General features: G+C 40.7%; 2 protein-coding genes across 4 annotated transcripts in view; one reads left to right on the top strand and one right to left on the bottom strand.

Annotated features, from left to right (window-relative positions):
• Positions 1-2885: 2885 nt before the first annotated feature.
• LOC145494704 (uncharacterized) lies at positions 2886-15414 on the top strand. 3 transcript variants are annotated; one of them, XM_081474268.1, is made up of 9 exons: positions 2886-3720; positions 4674-4851; positions 5601-5826; positions 9721-9897; positions 10688-10729; positions 10981-11079; positions 11467-11565; positions 11957-12055; positions 13041-15414. In XM_081474268.1, exons 1-9 carry the CDS (start codon positions 3375-3377, stop codon positions 14370-14372), a joined length of 2598 nt encoding a protein of 865 aa, XP_081330394.1. In that variant the 5' UTR covers positions 2886-3374; the 3' UTR covers positions 14373-15414. The 3 variants fall into 3 exon arrangements, with proteins under 3 accessions (XP_081330394.1, XP_081330392.1, XP_081330393.1); XM_081474266.1 differs by having other exon boundaries at positions 9640-9897; positions 13041-15409; XM_081474267.1 differs by having other exon boundaries at positions 9640-9891; positions 13041-15408.
• Positions 15415-15529: 115 nt separating this feature from the next.
• LOC145494774 (galactosylgalactosylxylosylprotein 3-beta-glucuronosyltransferase 3-like) overlaps positions 15530-18240 on the bottom strand; it is a 14638-nt gene continuing 11927 nt past the window's right edge. Inside the window, exons 2-4 of the mRNA XM_081474346.1 lie at positions 17667-18240; positions 16449-16742; positions 15530-15912 (exon numbers count right to left, since the gene is read on the bottom strand). The exon at positions 17667-18240 is cut by the window's right edge and continues 46 nt beyond it. Coding sequence (XP_081330472.1) covers positions 15808-15912; positions 16449-16742; positions 17667-18240 — 973 coding nt within the window. The 3' untranslated portion in view covers positions 15530-15807. The remainder of the gene's footprint in view (positions 15913-16448; positions 16743-17666) is intronic.

Raw genomic sequence — 18240 nt, forward strand, 5'->3', positions numbered from 1 at the left:
AATGTATGGACTTTAAAAGATGTTCTTACATGTTCAGGACTGTGCCCACCCATAATTAAATAGCATGTCGGTTTGCTTTCCCTGTTTTTTGAATGGAATTCTTGCCTTTTGTTAAGGCCATGAGGCGCTAAGGTGAAAAGTTGGGCACTCCAACGAGCTTCCTTTGTAACAAGAAGTTTGTCAATATCATCTTGCCTGTTGGTGTCGTTAATTTGCCTGGTCGATACATTGAAAAGAAAAATCTTGTACTGAATGTGACTGAAATGCTGTTAAAGTGGACTGCAACTTCACATGATTTAAATACAGTTTAATTCTACATAACTCACGAATTATTGAACGATTAGAGAACAGACGGAAGCTCCTTCTTTGGCAAGTACCTTATCGCAAAAAGCCTGGGAATTTTACAAATTGTTTACTCAGCATCTATGCTGGACATTTGTTCAGATGACACTTCCAGAATCAAGAAGTCCATATTTAGTGTTATTTGGAATAAGAAACAGGATAAGGTCAAAAGAAAAGCTACGTGCCAAGACTATATTAATGGGGGACTGCGGGCCCCTGATCCAAATACTCCTTTCAAATCGTTGCGACTAGCCTGGATCTCAAAGCTTTTAGCACCTAGCGGAACTACGACAGCACCATGGTAATCTATTCCTTCTCATTTTTCTCAGAAGTACGGTGTATTAAATTTCCTTCTTCGTTGTGATGGCGACCTGAAATTTTTGGAGAAATCTGAAATCTCAACCCTTTATAGGCAAATACTAGTCAATTCCTGAAATTAAGGTACCTATACCAATATGACAACGGTCAAGATTTGATTCTTTTCTACAACAAAGATATCCTGATCGATGGGAAAAGTTTCTTTCTACAGAAATGGGAAGAAAAAGGCGTCATCTTTATTCAGGATATTTTGGATAGCGATGGAAAGCCTTTAACACTTAAAACTCATTCCAAGGAAAATTCAAGGTGAACTGTAACTTTTCAACTTACTTACAGGTTATTTCGGAAATCCCTAAACATCTACTACACAAAGCAAGATCCCTAAATAGGCATAAAAGCCTCTCAGCTGACACAACTACTTTTCTCCTGACGCCGTCGTCGAATTTTGAGCTTTACAAAATGAAGTGTAAGGATTACTATTGGCTTTATATGAGAGCCAGTGCCTGTACTGCAACGGGACCACAAAAATGGGAAAAGGAATTAAACTTAGAGAGCATTGATTGCCCATGGAAGACAAAATTTACTAACATTGGAAAAATACTTCGTGAAAATAAATTAAGAGAATTTAATTTCAAGTTATTCCGGTTCCACAGATTAACTGTTACTAAGAAGGAATTGTGCACTTATGGTTTAAATGACGAAACTACACGTTTTTATTGCAAAGAGCCAGACTATTTCTCCACTGATACTTTTCTGGAACGTCACTTTTCTCAAGCTTTGTATGCTAAAGTTGTTGCTTGGTTTAATGCAAAATTTAACTGTTTTTTTCCCCAACGTCCCACGAAAAATTGTTCGGAACAGCTCTGAACTCTCAAAGAAATAATGAGCTTAAAGTTAATTATTGTTTATTGTTTGTCAAATACTATTATGCCACCAGAAAATGTATTCTTAAGGTTTTAATATTAACGAATTTGTCATAAAACTAGGACAAAAATTAACCATTGAGAATCATCTCAAAAGAGAGCTACTCGTTTGAAGATGCTTCTTTTTAATAGATTGTGTTTCTAGTTAATTTTGGTAAAAATGTAACATACCATATACCTTATAGTCCAACGGTTTTGTGCTCGACTACAGCCACATTATCTGCTTTCTGTTCTTTACTTTAGTTTCTTTTGAGCTTTGTAACGTACTTAATGTAGCGATGTATTTGTAAACAGTTGAACAATGTCAATAACATTGTCAAAAAAGGAAGGGCTACTACAGCAAGCTGCAACAAAGCTAAGAGAATTTGCTACAAGCAACGTGTAGCAGCCACTCCTGCATTGGACTGGTCAGTCAACGCTATGGGTTGAGTTGTTTTCCAGAGTTTCCCGTCCCTCTCCCCAGTTAGCGTTCAGAGCGACACAGAACCCATTATCACAGTTTCACGTCGGACTCAGAGTCGTCTGCACGTGGCTACAAGAGAAGTGTGTTCTTTATCACTTCACATCGTTCGACTTAAACATGAAGGAAGAACGACACCAGAGCTAAGTGAAAGGTGCTCAGCTACATTGTCCAACTACCTGTTCTGTCCTTCCTATTTAGTTTAAGGGTCTACACTAGCCTTCTATTCTTGCACGCATTCACAATTTTCAGTTTTTGAAATGATAAGAACCGCTTGAAGTGAGAAGGGTTGCTAGAGAGTCTACTGATGATATTATTATACGTATATATAAATGGATAAACTGCAGGGAATGGATTGTTTCACTTATCCTAAGAGTGTCCAGGCTATACAAAAAGACGGAAGGTAAATGTAACTTACCTTCTGTCTTTATATCTTTATACGTATATATAGGTTGAATAAACAGAAAAATAAACAGAAGAAGATGCGAACCAAAAGGCCTCTCTTGTGAGCAGACGGTCATCAAGACTATTATTATTGACACTAAGGTTACACATGACCGTCTGCTCACAAGAGAGGCCTTTTGGTGTGCTCAATTATGCATCCTCACACCTCATGGACTCAACAAAAGGTGCGAGTTTAATTCCAGGAATAGGATTCGCTACAATTAACACCATCTTGTTGCTGTATTTTATTTTATTTTATTTGCTTTTCAGCGGGTGTTTTGCTATTTTTAATTATTACGTAATTCTTATGGAATATGTGAAATATTTTTTATTTCTTTGTTCTCGTAAGCTATTCTTTTGTAACTTATTTAAGGCTTTTCACTTTTTGTAAATTTTATTCCGAGTATTGATATTCTTAGTGTTGAAGAAGCCCGAATGGGCGAAACGTCCACTTGAATTAAAGACCTCCTACGAGAAAAGTTCGCATCTTCTTCTGTTTATTCAACCTATGATTATTTAAAGTAGAAGCATTCTGTATCCACTGGATCCTTTTCTCCAAAGCATCATCGTTGGCAAACCAACATGGTTCACACATTTATACGTATACATATATTTTTTTTTCACATATTCCCTATAATGGTCTATACGGGGAGGCTCCTCCGGAAAGGGGTACCTTCGTAGAGTACACCCCTCCCCCTTCCCGCGCGTTTAATCGGCTCTGCGCTCTTGCGTTGAATGCTGCATTGTGTGACTGGCGTTACTTTTCCTTTGTGGTCGCATGGGTCACGAAATCGTGACCACCAAGTACGTTCTGGCCAGCGGTATTTCTGTTGACTAGTATAATACACGATCATTCTTGTCGATTGAAATAATTTTTGTTCAGGGAAATGCCATCCAGTGCAAGCCCACTTTCTTTCGTGGAGAAAGAACCGTGCCCGCTGCAAGCCAGGATACATGGTCAAATTGACGAACACGGATCAAAATGTAACGATTCCGCAGTCAGTACATTCAGCGTGGGCCTTCGAGTTGTCCGTGGAACTGAATGGCCATCGAAGGATAATGACAGTGATGGCGGAGAAGGAAATGTAGGAACAGTTGTTCAATTGGGAAGCAATGTTTCCAGTGTTGCTGAGAACACGGCAGCGATTCAGTGGGACATCGGAACTCGTGCAGTTTACGTAGCAGGTCACCATGGACAATATGATCTTTGTGTTCTGGATAACTCTTCCGTTGGTAAGAAAGCAACTTTGTTTCTAGCTGTAGATTAAATTGCAATTTTTCACTCCATGCAGCGAATTTGTAACACTGGCTAAGGATCGCAAAGTGGAATACTCGATCGTTTGTTGGTACTTCCGGTTTGTGAACCGAAAGTAACTCCGGCGTTAACACTTCCAAAGATTATACAATTGATGTTTGTTTTTCTGGGATCGGCAAGAAACGAAAGAGGAATCTCGTCAGAGGTCACTCTATGGAAACGCTTTCTGTCGTGCTTCTTTTACTACAGAAAATGCAACAGACTCAGAGCAGCTTTTGCGTGGCCGGTCAAGGTCGTCACGTCGCCAAATTAAAAATGCAGGGGGAAATAAATATGTATAGGTTTCTTTGAAAAAAGTCGTCAGCCGAGTAGATTTAACTTGCCATTTCAAAATTGTGTACATAGTAAAATTTTAGAAATGGAAAGCGTTGGTTGGTGGCAAATCCTCATCAAAATATTGCCAAATCTCGCCGTTAATTAGAAAGATGTGCATTGCAGAAGACCTAAACTTTTACATCTGGCAGATTTGGGAGGATTATATAGATCTACATGATGCGTCCCAAATATAATCTAGAAATTACAGAATGGTTAGAAAATCAAGAAATTTAAAGTTGCTTCTCAAGCCTGTACTGCCTTGTGCGAAGGATTTTATATTCATGAGCCGACATGAGGGAAGATCCAGGCTATTAACATTGCTGGAATGTTGCTTGTTTTCGAGATCGAAATTTACAAAGGTCAATTGTGTTGACATCTTGCTTGAATTCAAAGAGTGACAAAATTCTTCTACTTCATGTATTAGCAGTACAATAAATGTCGTTCAATTGTGTGATTAAGTCTTACGCACAACATCGGGGTCCAAGGAAAAATTCTTTGTTTGATGAAGTATAATGGAGCGCCTGACTACTGTTTGAAATCTTTCACTTTTTGTAAGGTATAAAGCATCCAGGTTTTAACTGCTGCGCCTGCATGCAAGAACCTATAATGGGAATGCGTTGGAAGTGCTTGGATTGCAAGGATTCCTTCATCAACCTGTGTACATCATGTTACATGGCTGATGAACACAATACAAGCCACGCTTTCGAAAGATTTGATGGTCCATGCGACGGTGGGTGAGTAACGTGACATTGCAGCGTTATATTGCAGGGTGACGTGACTTGCTCTGAACGAACGTCTTTAGCTTTGCTGGAACTTTTACTTCTTTATTTTAAACGGACACTTGTTTTTGTTTTTCAAACTTTTGAGCACGATATATTTTCCTATCATGGCCTTGAAATTTACCGCGTTATATTGCCATAGTTAGTAGTTTGTTCCACAAGCTCGGACGAAGAAGAAATGTTACGATTTAATGTACTGGCCACAAGACTAGACTTTTGGTTAATTTGTCAAGTACTGAATCATGCCATCCCGTTTCATTATAAAGTTCCCTTTTCCAGAGGGATAACTATCTTGGTTACGGCTTGCCATGTTAGTTATAAAGCTGTGGGTCGGGCTGTTATTAGTTATATTTATTGAAGTTAGAATGGGGGTCGGAAAAGCCATGTGTTGCTGACACATCCATCTTTCAGTAGAGGATAAAGAAATTTGCACGAGACTGACCTAAAATGATAATTAAATAGTAATTTTTGACACTATAGCCCCGGGCACCATATATACAGTTGGACCCGGCTAATTCGAACTCGGTTATTTCGAATTCCCCGTTTTTTCGAACTCAAAACCATTTCCCTTAGATTTGCCCTTCAGTCATTTACTATCGGTTATTTCGAACTCCCGCTGTTTCGAACAGTTTTTCGTTTCTCCCGAGAGTTCGAAATGGAGAGGTTCAATTGTAGTAACATTTTATTTTATTTTATTTTTGTAGAGTTCCCGTAGAAAGAAGGAGTATCACGGGGAAGATTCAAGCACGAGGGATTTTTCCAGGCGCAAAGGTCTCAAGAGGTCCAGACTGGGAAGATGGTGACCATGATGACGGAACGTTTGGTGAGGTGACGGAAATAACCAACTGGCACGGAAACCCAGCGAGTGCAGCTGATGTCTCATGGGAGTCTGGTACCAAGGGCACATACAGGCTAGGTTACCAAGGAAAGGTATTCAGCTGAATTTTGTACGTCTTGTATTTTTTCACGGTAATTTGTCTACATCTCTTAATCTGGTTTGAGTAATGTGTCCTGGGGTAGTCCAGGTCTGGCTCTCTCTCTCTCTCTCTCTCTCTCTCTCTCTCTCTGTTACACAACGCTACGCTCTCTGAAGAGAAGGACTCTCTTCTCGAGAGCGTAGGGCTGCGTGACAGAAAGAGGACCAGAACTGGACTAGTCCCGATGTCGTCGCGGGAATGAGTTTGCCCGAAAGTCCTGAGAAACGTTTAGGGACTACGCAAAGGAATTGGTCGGGAAAGTGCAATTATCTCCATTTGATACAAGATTCTCTCCACTATTAACACTACCATAAAAGTATAAGATGGCTAAGAAGAACCTAAATACAGTAAATGGTTTGAACCCAGGAGTATCAGTAGTTCGTGTAGTGTGATCGTCCGGCTGAGTGTAGTTCTGAAAAGAACTGTTGTTGGTGACTGACGTTTCGACAACCTGGGCGGAAGTCATCTTCAGAGTCAAGTGAATAGTGTTTGTCAGTCGATGATGTTATGAGTCTGGTCCGTTGAACGTGATTGGTCAGTATAGCCATCATGGTATTGGCTGAAAGACTCGTGTAAAGTTTGTCATCAGTCATTGTTGAGTTTCGATCCGTCTATTGTTAGTCAAGTAGGTCGGTTTTTGGTCCGTGTATTGTTAAGTCGGTCTGTTAGAAATCCGTTTGTCGGTTTCGTTTCTGTCGTGGATAAGTCGTTTGTAAGGCGCCGGTAGTTGTTGACATCTGTTAAGAGGCGTTTGTTCTAGGTTAGTGTACCAGCTTTCCAGAGTCAGTCGTTGAAAATAGTTTGTACTGTAGGTTAAGCACTGAGCAGAGTCCCAGTCAATGTTGTGGTTTGTCAGTTGATGATGTACAGCAATGTGATTGTTGGCATCACCATTTCTCGTGGCTCGTTTGTGTTCAGTCAGTCTCGTGTTAAGGTTTCTGCCAGTCTCACCAATGAAGGAAGCCTGGCAGTCGGAGCATTTGATCTTGTAAACTGCTCCCTGTCTGTCGTTAGGTTCGTCTCTGTCTTTTACGTTGGTCAGTAAGTGTCGTAACGTAGTTGCAGGTTTGTGGGCTACACGAGTGTTGTAGGGCTGTAGGTTCCGTGAGACGGTCTCAGAAGTGCCCTTAATGTAAGGTATAGTCACTGTAGTAACAGGTGTAGGGTTCCTGTTCGTAGCGTCAGCTTCAGTAGGTCGGTAAATGTTTCGTCTAATAAAGTCAGCGTTGTAGTTGTTTTTGTGAAAAACACGTTCAAGGTATCTGTTTTCGTCACGTAAGCTGTCCGGTGTGTCACAAACTAGTTGCGCCCGTCTCGTCAAAGTCTTTATAGTCGTGGCTTTGTGTGAAGTCGGGTTGTAGCATGATTCGTCAAGTAATCTGTCGGTATGCGTCGGTTTTCTGTACACTGTCGTTCGTAGTTCGTTGTTGTCGCGGCTTACCAAACAGTCTAGAAAAGGAAGTTTTCCATTTTCTTCGATCTCTTTAGTAAACTGGATGTCGGCGTTCTGTTCGTTTAGGTGGTCGTGAAAATCGTCAATTTCGTCTTTGTGAACGCCGGTAAAGGTGTCGTCAACGTAGCGTAACCAAAGCGGTATCGTTTGTCGGCAAGTTGCAAGGGCGCGTTCCTCCACGTGTTGCATCACAACTTCTGCGACAACAACAGAAACAGGCGACCCCACGGCTGTGCCATGCAACTGTTTGTAGTGTTTACCGTTGTACTGAAAGTAAGTCGATGTAAGGCAGAGGTTCAGTAAGTCCATGATGTCTTCTGTGGGTAACGGTAGTTTAACAGTAGATTGTTGTATAGCGGTCTCGGTACATTGTAATGCCAGTTGAAGTGGAATACTGGTGAACAGTGATTTCACATCAAAAGACACAAGTTTGTAGTACTGAGGTACTATCGACTGAGGTGCTCAGTACCTCAACCACCGAAACTTTACGGACTACCGAAACTGCACAAACCTGGTATACCGATGCGACCTATAGTGTCACTCTGTGGGTCCCCTACGTATCAACTATCTAAGTACTTGACGACCATACTGCAACCCCTTACTGACAAATCAAGACGCAAACTACAATCTACGGAGAACTTTATTGACGCTATTAAGACAGTACAGATACCTGAGGACTACAAACTTGTGTCTTTTGATGTGAAATCACTGTTCACCAGTATTCCACTTCAATTGGCATTACAGTGTACCGAGACCGCTATACAACAATCTACTGTTAAACTACCGTTACCTACAGAAGACATCATGGACTTACTGAACCTTTGCCTTACATCGACTTACTTTCAGTACAACGGTAAACACTACAAACAGTTGCATGGCACAGCCGTGGGGTCGCCTGTTTCTGTTGTTGTCGCAGAAGTTGTGATGCAACACGTGGAGGAACGCGCCCTTGCAACTTGCCGACAAACGATACCGCTTTGGTTACGCTACGTTGACGACACCTTTACCGGCGTTCACAAAGACGAAATTGACGATTTTCACGACCACCTAAACGAACAGAACGCCGACATCCAGTTTACTAAAGAGATCGAAGAAAATGGAAAACTTCCTTTTCTAGACTGTTTGGTAAGCCGCGACAACAACGAACTACGAATGACAGTGTACAGAAAATCGACGCATACCGACAGATTACTTGACGAATCATCCTACAACCCGACTTCACACAAAGCCACGACTATAAAGACTGACGAGACAAGCGCAACTAGTTTGTGACACACCGGACAGCTTACGTGACGAAAACAGATACCTTGAACGTGTTTTTCACAAAAACAACTACAACGCTGACTTTATTAGACGAAACATTTACCGACCTACTGAAGCTGACGCTACGAACAGGAACCCTACACCTGTTACTACAGTGACTATACCTTACATTAAGGGCACCTCCGAGACCATCTCACGGATCCTACAGCCCTACAACATTCGTGTAGCCCACAAACCTACAACTACGTTACGACACTTACTGACCAACGTGAAAGACAGAGACGAACCTAACGACAGACAGGGAGCAGTTTACAAGATCAAATGCTCCGACTGCCAGGCTTCCTTCATTGGTGAGACTGGCAGAAACCTTAACACGAGACTGACTGAACACAAACGAGCCACGAGAAATGGTGATGCCAACAATCACATTGCTGTACATCATCAACTGACAAACCACAACATTGGCTGGGACTCTGCTCAGTGCTTAACCTACAGTACAAACTATTTTCAACGACTGACTCTGGAAAGCTGGTACACTAACCTAGAACAAACGCCTCTTAACAGATGTCAACAACTACCGGCGCCTTACAAACGACTTATCCACGACAGAAACGAGACCGACAAACGGACTTCTAACAGACCGACTTAACAATACACGGACCAAAAACCGACCTACTTGACTAACAATAGACGGATCGAAACCCAACAATGACTGATGACAAACTTTACACGAGTCTTTCAGCCAATACCATGATGGCTATACTGACCAATCACGTTCAACGGACCAGACTTATAAGATCATCGACTGACAAACACTATTCACTTGACTCTGAAGATGACTTCCGCTCAGGTTGTCGAAACGTCAGTCACCAACAACAGTTCTTTTCAGAACTACACTCAGCCGGACGATCACACTACACGAACTACTGATACTCCTGGGTTCAAACCATTTACTGAACAATAGTTCTTTTCAGAACTACACTCACCCGGACGATCACACTATACGAACTAAGAACCTAAATGTACAGTTGTTGTATCCGTTACACTTAGGTGGACTTGAGGTGTGTAAATGCAGGTTCTGGGGGTCACTTCTACAAATCACATTTGCCAAGGCTTGGACCCTCTCAACAGATATCGGACAGCAGAGAACAAAGCACAGAGGAGTCACCAAGTTTCTCGTCAATAACTGATGAACGAATACATCGGTTTCTTCCTCGTGTGACAGATCACGATCGTAACACTTGCCCCTTGAGCATAACACCTGTCGCAGGAAGTGATGATGTTACTTCGCCAGATTCCCAGGTAAAGGTAAACTACTTACCCATGTTGCCTTAACATATCAAACACGAAAGTTAACAAAGTGGCTGTGGAACCACGAGCCGTAGGCGAGTGGCTCCGCAGTAAACTTTGACAATGTTATGACGAAATTTATCATCAATAAGAGGACAGACGTATAAGAAACTGACGTCAATTTGTTTTTTTACAATAACAAGACCCCAAAATGGTCAAATGCCGTGAATAAACGAGGGCAAAAGACGCCGTAAACTTGCCGTAAACAAAGACAAGTGAATTTTATTCAAAATGACGCGAACATTGTCAATAGCTTTTCTCACTTTTTGATTGGCTACTGAAAAAAGTCTATAAAATCTTATTGGTTAAAAAGTTGACAGTTTGACAGCTGAGAGTTGAGCTTGAAAGCTTGCATAAATTAAAATTTCATCCGTCTGTACTCTTATTGATGTAAAAATGAGACAATCAGCGCGCGAGGAATTAGACAGTTATTGTAAAAACCGTATTTGACAACATTCCCAAACACCGAGAAGAGCGTTGAAAGTACACACGCAGCGGAGTATTTTTCACGAACTTCGAGGTGTTTGGAAATGTGGTGTTTCATATATCTTCTCAATCGAAACTAAACCTAAGGAGAAAACAGAGAAATAAAATCGTAAAAATCTATGCTAATTTACATATATCCAAACACCGTCACGGTCATTATTAATGAGTTTGAGAAAGTCGCGTATCTAACGGAAACACCCTTTTCCCAATGTGTTATTCATTGTAAACGATCTTTACATAGCGTCTTTCTGAAATCTTTAAGCTCTCCAATAGTCCGTGGAAAAAGAGGGCTGAAGAGACAAAGGTAAGGAGCATCTTTTTTCTTAGCATTAGTAAAGAGAATAAGATGTATGCCCATGCTTTGTCGGGACCAGGGGGATCTCTTCTTTTAGAAGACTAAAGCTACGAATGAAGATGGTTTTGAAAAAAAAAATTGCACTACCAACGACCAAGTCGAATAAGTTTACTGGGCTAAATATTTTGATTTGTGCTGTCCGTGACGTAAGGAGAGGTTTATGTGAGTACTTGGAAGATGTTTTTTTTGTATGGTTTTAGCGGACGAGGCAGTCGCTACACAGAGCTTCCATTGATGGAAAATGGAACATAGTCAAGATGCTTCTAAAAGATGGAGAAGATGTGGACCAGAGAGACAAGGTGATCTATTTATTTTTCCCTTATTTGCTTTGCAATTTGATTTTAAAGCATTGCGAGAGTAACTATGAGCTTTTACATTTTACTCCCAAATATTTCTCCGCAGCTGAAAAAGATTTTCGAGCTCTTTTAGTTGTGACCGGTAATCAAACCACCTAAAAAAATACACACTAGAATAGTGCCGGATAGGTTTTTTTAAATCATATACAGTAGTACTGTCCTTTATGCGCATACCAATTATAAACGACGGAACATTTATTTACAATTTATTAGAAACGTATTCTTGCTAATAACAACCCCTTGGCAGTCATTGAAATATCGATGGTTCATGCAGACTAAGAATTAAGGCTGTGTGGACTTAAATCATGCCATGGCCCTTTTAATTTGCAGTTTTCATTGACGCCCCTTCACCTAGCAACCTGGTATGGACAGGAGTCTGTTGTCAAACTGTTGTTACAGCACGGTGCAGATGTCAATGCTGTGGACAGAGTAAGTTGATTTGTCGTTCAAGTCGAGTCGCAATGGTTAACATCTCTATGCTAGTGCGATAGTGAGGTCGCAACGATTCACCTTTATTTAAAGATGTTTGCTTTGCGACACCGTCAGGTTACACTTTATCCAGACAAAGCTAAACAAGCTTTCACCAAAGAGAAATTGTGCAGATTCCATTGCTGCACAGTAACGGACATGGCTTGGCTTCTTTAAGCGGATAATTTTGTTAGGGTAATGACTAGGTCGCCTGTAAAAAGCGAACTTAATCGTCGTATGTTAAGACTGATACCCACCTGCCTGATACCTATTAGCTAATTACAAGGGCTTAATCGTGTTAGTGAGAGAAAAGATTTTTCTTTTCTTTAAGTCAAATCTATTGTCAATTAAGTTTCAGAAGACACCTCTTCAAAAGGCTGAACGTCACAACCACCATTCTATAGTGCAGCTACTTCTTAGCTTTGGTGCAGCTCCAAAATATCAACAGCCGGTATGAATATGATTACTACGATTACCCTTGAACCAGTAGACACAGCTATTTAATGATAGACTGATTACACAAGTGGCGCTGAATTGGAATAACAGTACGTTAGAAAAATCTTAGTCCTGTGCTTATGTCTCCAGAAAAAGGATTCTTCTCATCAGTGCAAGGCTAAGGTTTTATTTCATGTTGTATTAAAATTCGGTGCTTTTAATATATAATTGGTCAACACCCTTGATCAATTAATTACATATTAATTATACGGATTGTCTTAAACTGTGTGGTTTTAATGCAAATTCCACTCATAGTTGAAATTGTCAATGAATCTTAAATTTTTCTATAATAATTCCTGGGAAAAAGAAGCAGACCTATAAAATTTGTGATATGATTTTATGCCAGTTAGCTGCACAGGCTAGACAAATTCAACAAAAGTGGCGTCCTTCCTCTGCTTATGGTCACATTATTTCTAGGTCAGTTAACGTCACTTATTAAAACAGAATTGAAAAATATCTGGATAGTAGTATAAACGCCGGTACAACTTAACAGAAGCAGCAACATGTTAAAGTAATGCAAACGAATTTCATCGAATTTCGCTCTTTATTCTCACAAAATCTCGTCGAAATTTCATAGAAATTTCGCCCAAATTTCGGTATCGAAATCAAAATTCGCCGAATTTCGTGAATGGAATCGAAATGTTACTGCATTCGGCATCAATCGTCAATGTGTATTGATAAAAGCTTACCTTAAGGAAAGCTATTTTTTCTGAATTTTTTATGGTTCTTTTTTTTTTTTTACTTAACCCGGTGCATGTTTTCAATATATAACTCTGTACCTATTGCGCCAAATGATATCAGTGGATTATGTGGTTGGCAATTGTTCTGGAGAAAATAATTCATATGAACACTTTCCTGGATAAAGATATCTCTGCCATTATAAGCGAGAACGTCTCGGTAGTTTCTATGGTTGATTGATAGTTTTGTGAATGTCATTGCAGCTCAGTCTTCAGTCGCTTTCAAAGATGGCTTTCTTAGCGATTGACCAGAGGTCTGGCTTCAACATGCTACACGCCGCTGTTTACGAGGGAGATTACGACAAAGTGGTAGCTGCCAGTGTATACATGGACAACTTTTTACAAGAAATGGATACGTTATCAACTCTAGATAACGCGACGATTTTTCCTGCAACAACCGCTAGTGACATTCTTGCTGATTTGAACAAAAAAGGCCATGACAACATAAAACAGCTGTGCAGAGAACATGCCGAGAAAGTTGCCACCTTAACAGAGTTGCACAAATGTTCTGACAGCAATGATGCTGAAATGGCGGTTGAACTGGTTTTCCATCACGGTACTGATGTAAACATCACGGCAAATGGTAATCGAACACCTCTGCTGTGGGCCAGCTTACGATCCTCCGCTGTGTTTTTCAAGACCCTCATTGATCTTGGAGCTGACCCAAATTTCCAAAGGAAAGATCAGTGCACGCCACTAATAATGGCTTCTTACTGGAATAACTACATGGCTGCCCGCCTTCTCACTGAGACAGGAGTGGATGTAGACGTTCAATGTGATTCAAGTAACGCAGCATTGCATGTCTCAGCTATGAAAGGATTTCTTAATATTTCAAAGCTTTTGACAGAGTCAGGATGTGGCGTGAACTTGCAGAACAACAGCGGTAAAACTCCACTTCATCTGGCAGTTCAAAATGGACACAATCACGTAGTGAAAGTTTTGCTGGAGAGCAATGCTGATGTTAGCATCCGCAACAAGCACGACCCAAAAGAACGATTATTCCTTGTTCGTGGAAAGGACAGAAGTAATCCAGCCTGGCACTATGTCATGGTGGAGAAATGTTTATTGGGTTTGTTCCGTAAACGGACAAACGGAGGACAACTTGATGTAGCAGACTTCGGAATCGTTCTTGCATCAGGATGGGGTGAGAATCCTCCAGAGGATAAAGCGGCAGAAATTTTAGACAAATCAGTCGAGTTTGGGAAGGAAGTTAAAGGTAAGACACCTTTACATGTCGCCTGCGAAATCCGAGTTGAAAACCTTGAGATTATTGAGCTTCTTGTTAAGTATGGCGCAGACATAGATACTCGTGACGGAGATGGCTACACAGCCCTGCAAATGGCGGCCATTCATGGTAAGATGCAAATTGTCAAGAAGCTCGTTGAGCTTAACGCTGACGTCAACTTAACCACAAACGATGGGAAAGATGCCGCTGACCTAGCTCAACTAAATGAAGAAACTGACATAGCAGAGTGTCTCAAGTTAAAAAGAAGTTCTCTCAGAAAGCTCTGGAATACATTTATCAGAAGGCAGTGAAACAGATAAACGGCCTTAGCAATGTATGGCTGATACATTGATACACTGATACATTCACTGATACATTTTACTTACAAACTGGTGCTACAAGAATGAATGTAAATACAAGAACTGTTGCTTTTAAACTAAAGAAAAACAAACAAAAGAATAGAAAACCAAGAAGGATGCAGGCTGAAATGGCCTCGGACAGTATGTACAAGTGTATATATTAAAACGGGTTGCTTTGGGAGATTGGATTGAGATTGACTGAATTCAGCTGATCGATCAGTTTCTGTTCGTTAGATACCTGGATAAAAAATAATTCGAACGATTCAACGAGATGGATTAAACGAAACATAACGCTGCTGAACTTAGGAAAAAGTTCCATTCTGTCACCAGGATGTTCGATCGTTTTCGATCTGTTTGATCATCATCAGATATCAGATGATCACTGTGATGATGATCAAACAGATCGAAAACGTTTAGACTCATAATTTTAACAGCTTTTTACCTTTAAGTTGTATATTTTACTTTTATCGGCGAAATTTATATATTTATGAATCAGTTTTAGACAATTGACCAGCTTCCATTTTGGTTGTTTATTCATAAACAGTGACTCGCTGTAAGCTTAATAATTTTTTTTTTAATTTCAATCTTAAGCCTTCAGAGATTTCTTACCCATAACTGTGATGGGTGGTAGGACATGGTACAATTAAATTCGAATAGACCTTTCCCGCATTCCAGCAAACAATGGCACCGAGTCGAGGTCAGGGTGGACAAAAATACACCAAATGTATGAAAATGTCCACCCCAACCTCGCTCTGGTACTATTGTTCGTACGCACTTAAGTGGAATGCGGGAAAGGTCTATTAAGGAACGAAATTATCGTAAATGAAGCCCTTTTTCATTTAACGATCTTTATTTTTTATTGTGTTAAACAGCTATTTGCCCTTCAGTCGCTCATTGGCCCTTGGAGGCGCGAATGCGTTATTGACCTAGTATAAATAAATAAACAAACAAAATTAACGAATCTATGCTTTATTGCTTCTATCACGATCTTCGAAGAAATCATAAATCGTTTGACGCGCCAATGTTTTATCGAGATATTTTTTGTTCTCTTGTAATTCTGCTGTCTTCTAAGCTGTTATCTTTTGCCTTAAAAAATCGAAAAAGCCATTCACCATTTATAAAAATTCCAACATGGGCTTAACGCCGGGGTAGCACGTAAAATAACCAACATCGAGATCAGGGACGAATATAGAATTTTCTCTCTTTCAGTCGCTTAAGTCTCAACGCCATGTTGGACACAAATTAAATCTTTACCCACAGGGATCGAGAATGACTTAACTTAATCTCAAGCTTAGGGATAACTTAATGGGCCTCCAAATCCTTATCAAAAATAGCCATAAATGAGGTAATGGTGTTTACTAACTACAACTATCTTATTCAACTTGGGTTACGTTTCGATGTTTTTATCGGAAGGCCTCCTTTCTTTTCTCAGCTGCTTTTCTCCTAAAATGCTGTCTTTCGGTGTTTCCGTTCTCGTGTGCCATACGTACACCTAATGAGAGATCACAAAATACCATCACGTGACACAATACTGCATGATAGGGTGTCTTCACCAGCTGTCCGGTGAACGAATCGGCCTGGAAACTACTGCAATACTGATAGGTTTGATGCCTCCAGCAACCCTTATGCACTACCAACGCTAGCACAAGACACATAACTGGAGCATCGCAAGCATAAGCACAAAAAACGTGTTTTCCCTTTTTCGTGCGCACGCTTTTAGCATCCGGCCGTTATATTGTACGTAAGAACTGAAGGATGCAAGCATAAGTACATTGAGACCCTTGCCAAAGGTTACGTAAAGGTTTTAAGTCTGTTAGTACTGCTACAGTTAATCTTTCCTGGTAATTGAATGAAGCCGATTGGTGACAAATGGGATAAAGATATCGGTCACTTTCTTAGGAAACTATTTTGATGTAGCACCAAAATTCTCTTCTCTTCCCCTTTAAAACACGTTCGAAAGGAAGTAAAAGATATTGAGAAGATTCAAGCCAAAATAAAGATTCTCTACATGTACTAATATGCTCTCACCTTGCTACAATTTGGCGTGACAGGCTCCAACTCCTTAACAGTAGTTATTTGACTTAGCAAAGACGATTCTAGCATCCCTGCTCTCTGTGGTGCCAGGAACTTAGCTTCTGGGAAATCAATTAATAACTTCTTGATATTCACAGCAAATGCAGCCATGTCGATAGGGAATGGTCGAAACAGACCCCACTTCGCGTGGAAACCAACGACCTGTCCATTCTGACATACGGGACCTGCCCAACGAGCGGCACCGGTGAATGCCACTGGCCAAACGCCTACTCCCTGAATCCAACGCATCTAGGGAAAAATTAGGATTATTATAGTAGTAGCAATTTAACCGCGAGCTGTTTTTTAATTAGCTGAATTGGCTGATCACTTTGCGCGTACTTTGTCACAGTGGCTAAGCGTCGAAGAAATAACATGCAAGGCGCTAAACGTACATTTTTATTTCGCCAAAAACCCAGCAAAACAGATCTTTACTAGCAAATTAAAACGCCCTATATCAGATCGATATAAGAATATTTCTAAACTTTCCCAAGAAATTTGTGGGAGGCACGCTGGCCCCATGGTTAGTGTACTCGTTTCCGGATCGAGCGGTCCGGGTTCCAGCCCTGGCCGGGGACATTAATATTGTGATGTGTTCTTGGGCAAGACACTTTACTCTCACTGTGCCACTCTCCAGCCAGGTGTATAAATGGGTATCGGCGAACTTAATGCTGGGGGTAACCCTGCGATGGATTAGCATCCCTTCCAGGGCGGAGTAGAAATACTCCTAGTCGCTTCATGCTACAGAAACCGGGATAAGCTCTGGCCTGGTGGGCCACTTGGCTTGTATGCAGACTTTACCTTACCTTTTACCTTCCCAAGAAATAGACCATTTTACAGTTGTCTGCTCAGTGACCTGGCCTCTGAATGGCAGTGAGGCTGGAGGTGACCTTGTTTTGACACAGACCTCACTGGTTTTGTTGTGCAAATCAAGTTGTTCTTATGCTAACTAGTTGGCATTTAAATAAGAAAGGCAGAGAGGTCTGTATCAAAGCCAGGTCACCTTCAGCCTCGCTTGCGTCCATGGGCCAGGTAACTAAGCACAGAACTGTAAAATGGCCTATTTACAGTGTCTTTCACGCCGAATCAAAGAGAACCAATCCGCTAAGAACTTATATAAGGTTATATAAATAGATTTCCTACAGTGTATATGTATAAGTTCCGTTGGTGACTTACCTCATCAAAGATTCGACTATCGTATGTGTTGTCATCGTCTGCAAAATAAACCACTCCAGTAATCCTGTGGGGATCAATATTATCCCTTAACCATTGAATCCCAAGATTCCTCTGTGCCACCCCACGTGGTTTTAACCTTCGTATCTCATGTCGTTGGCGTCGTAGATTTTCAGGTGTTCTAACGTTAAGATGAGTGTACTTTAAGCCTGAATTCCTCAGGAAATTTGCTACCAAGTTAGATTTGTTCACGGAGTCTTCAACCACAATCCAGTGAAGATTTTTGACAGACTTTAGAGCTTGTGAGACTCGTGTTAACTCAGCTTTCTGAACAAATCGAGTGAACGTAGGAGTGATAACAAAAACTGTGGGTAAGTTAAAATCCTGGCGCACGTTGGAACGTTGTAATTTATTGTTGATTTTATCATACGTATGAAGCTCTCGAGATAACTGGATGAGATTGATTTTCAGCTCTTCTTCCGTTTTCTTCGCTTTTATCAAATACTTGAGCAGTGCCTGTTGTTTGTCCTTCATTCTTTGTAACTCTTTGTTTGCTTCATTGCTGTTTTGGGACCTC

This window comes from Orbicella franksi, chromosome 8 (assembly GCF_964199315.1).
Source record: "Orbicella franksi chromosome 8, jaOrbFran1.1, whole genome shotgun sequence".
In the NCBI taxonomy this organism is placed as follows: domain Eukaryota; kingdom Metazoa; phylum Cnidaria; class Anthozoa; order Scleractinia; family Merulinidae; genus Orbicella; species Orbicella franksi.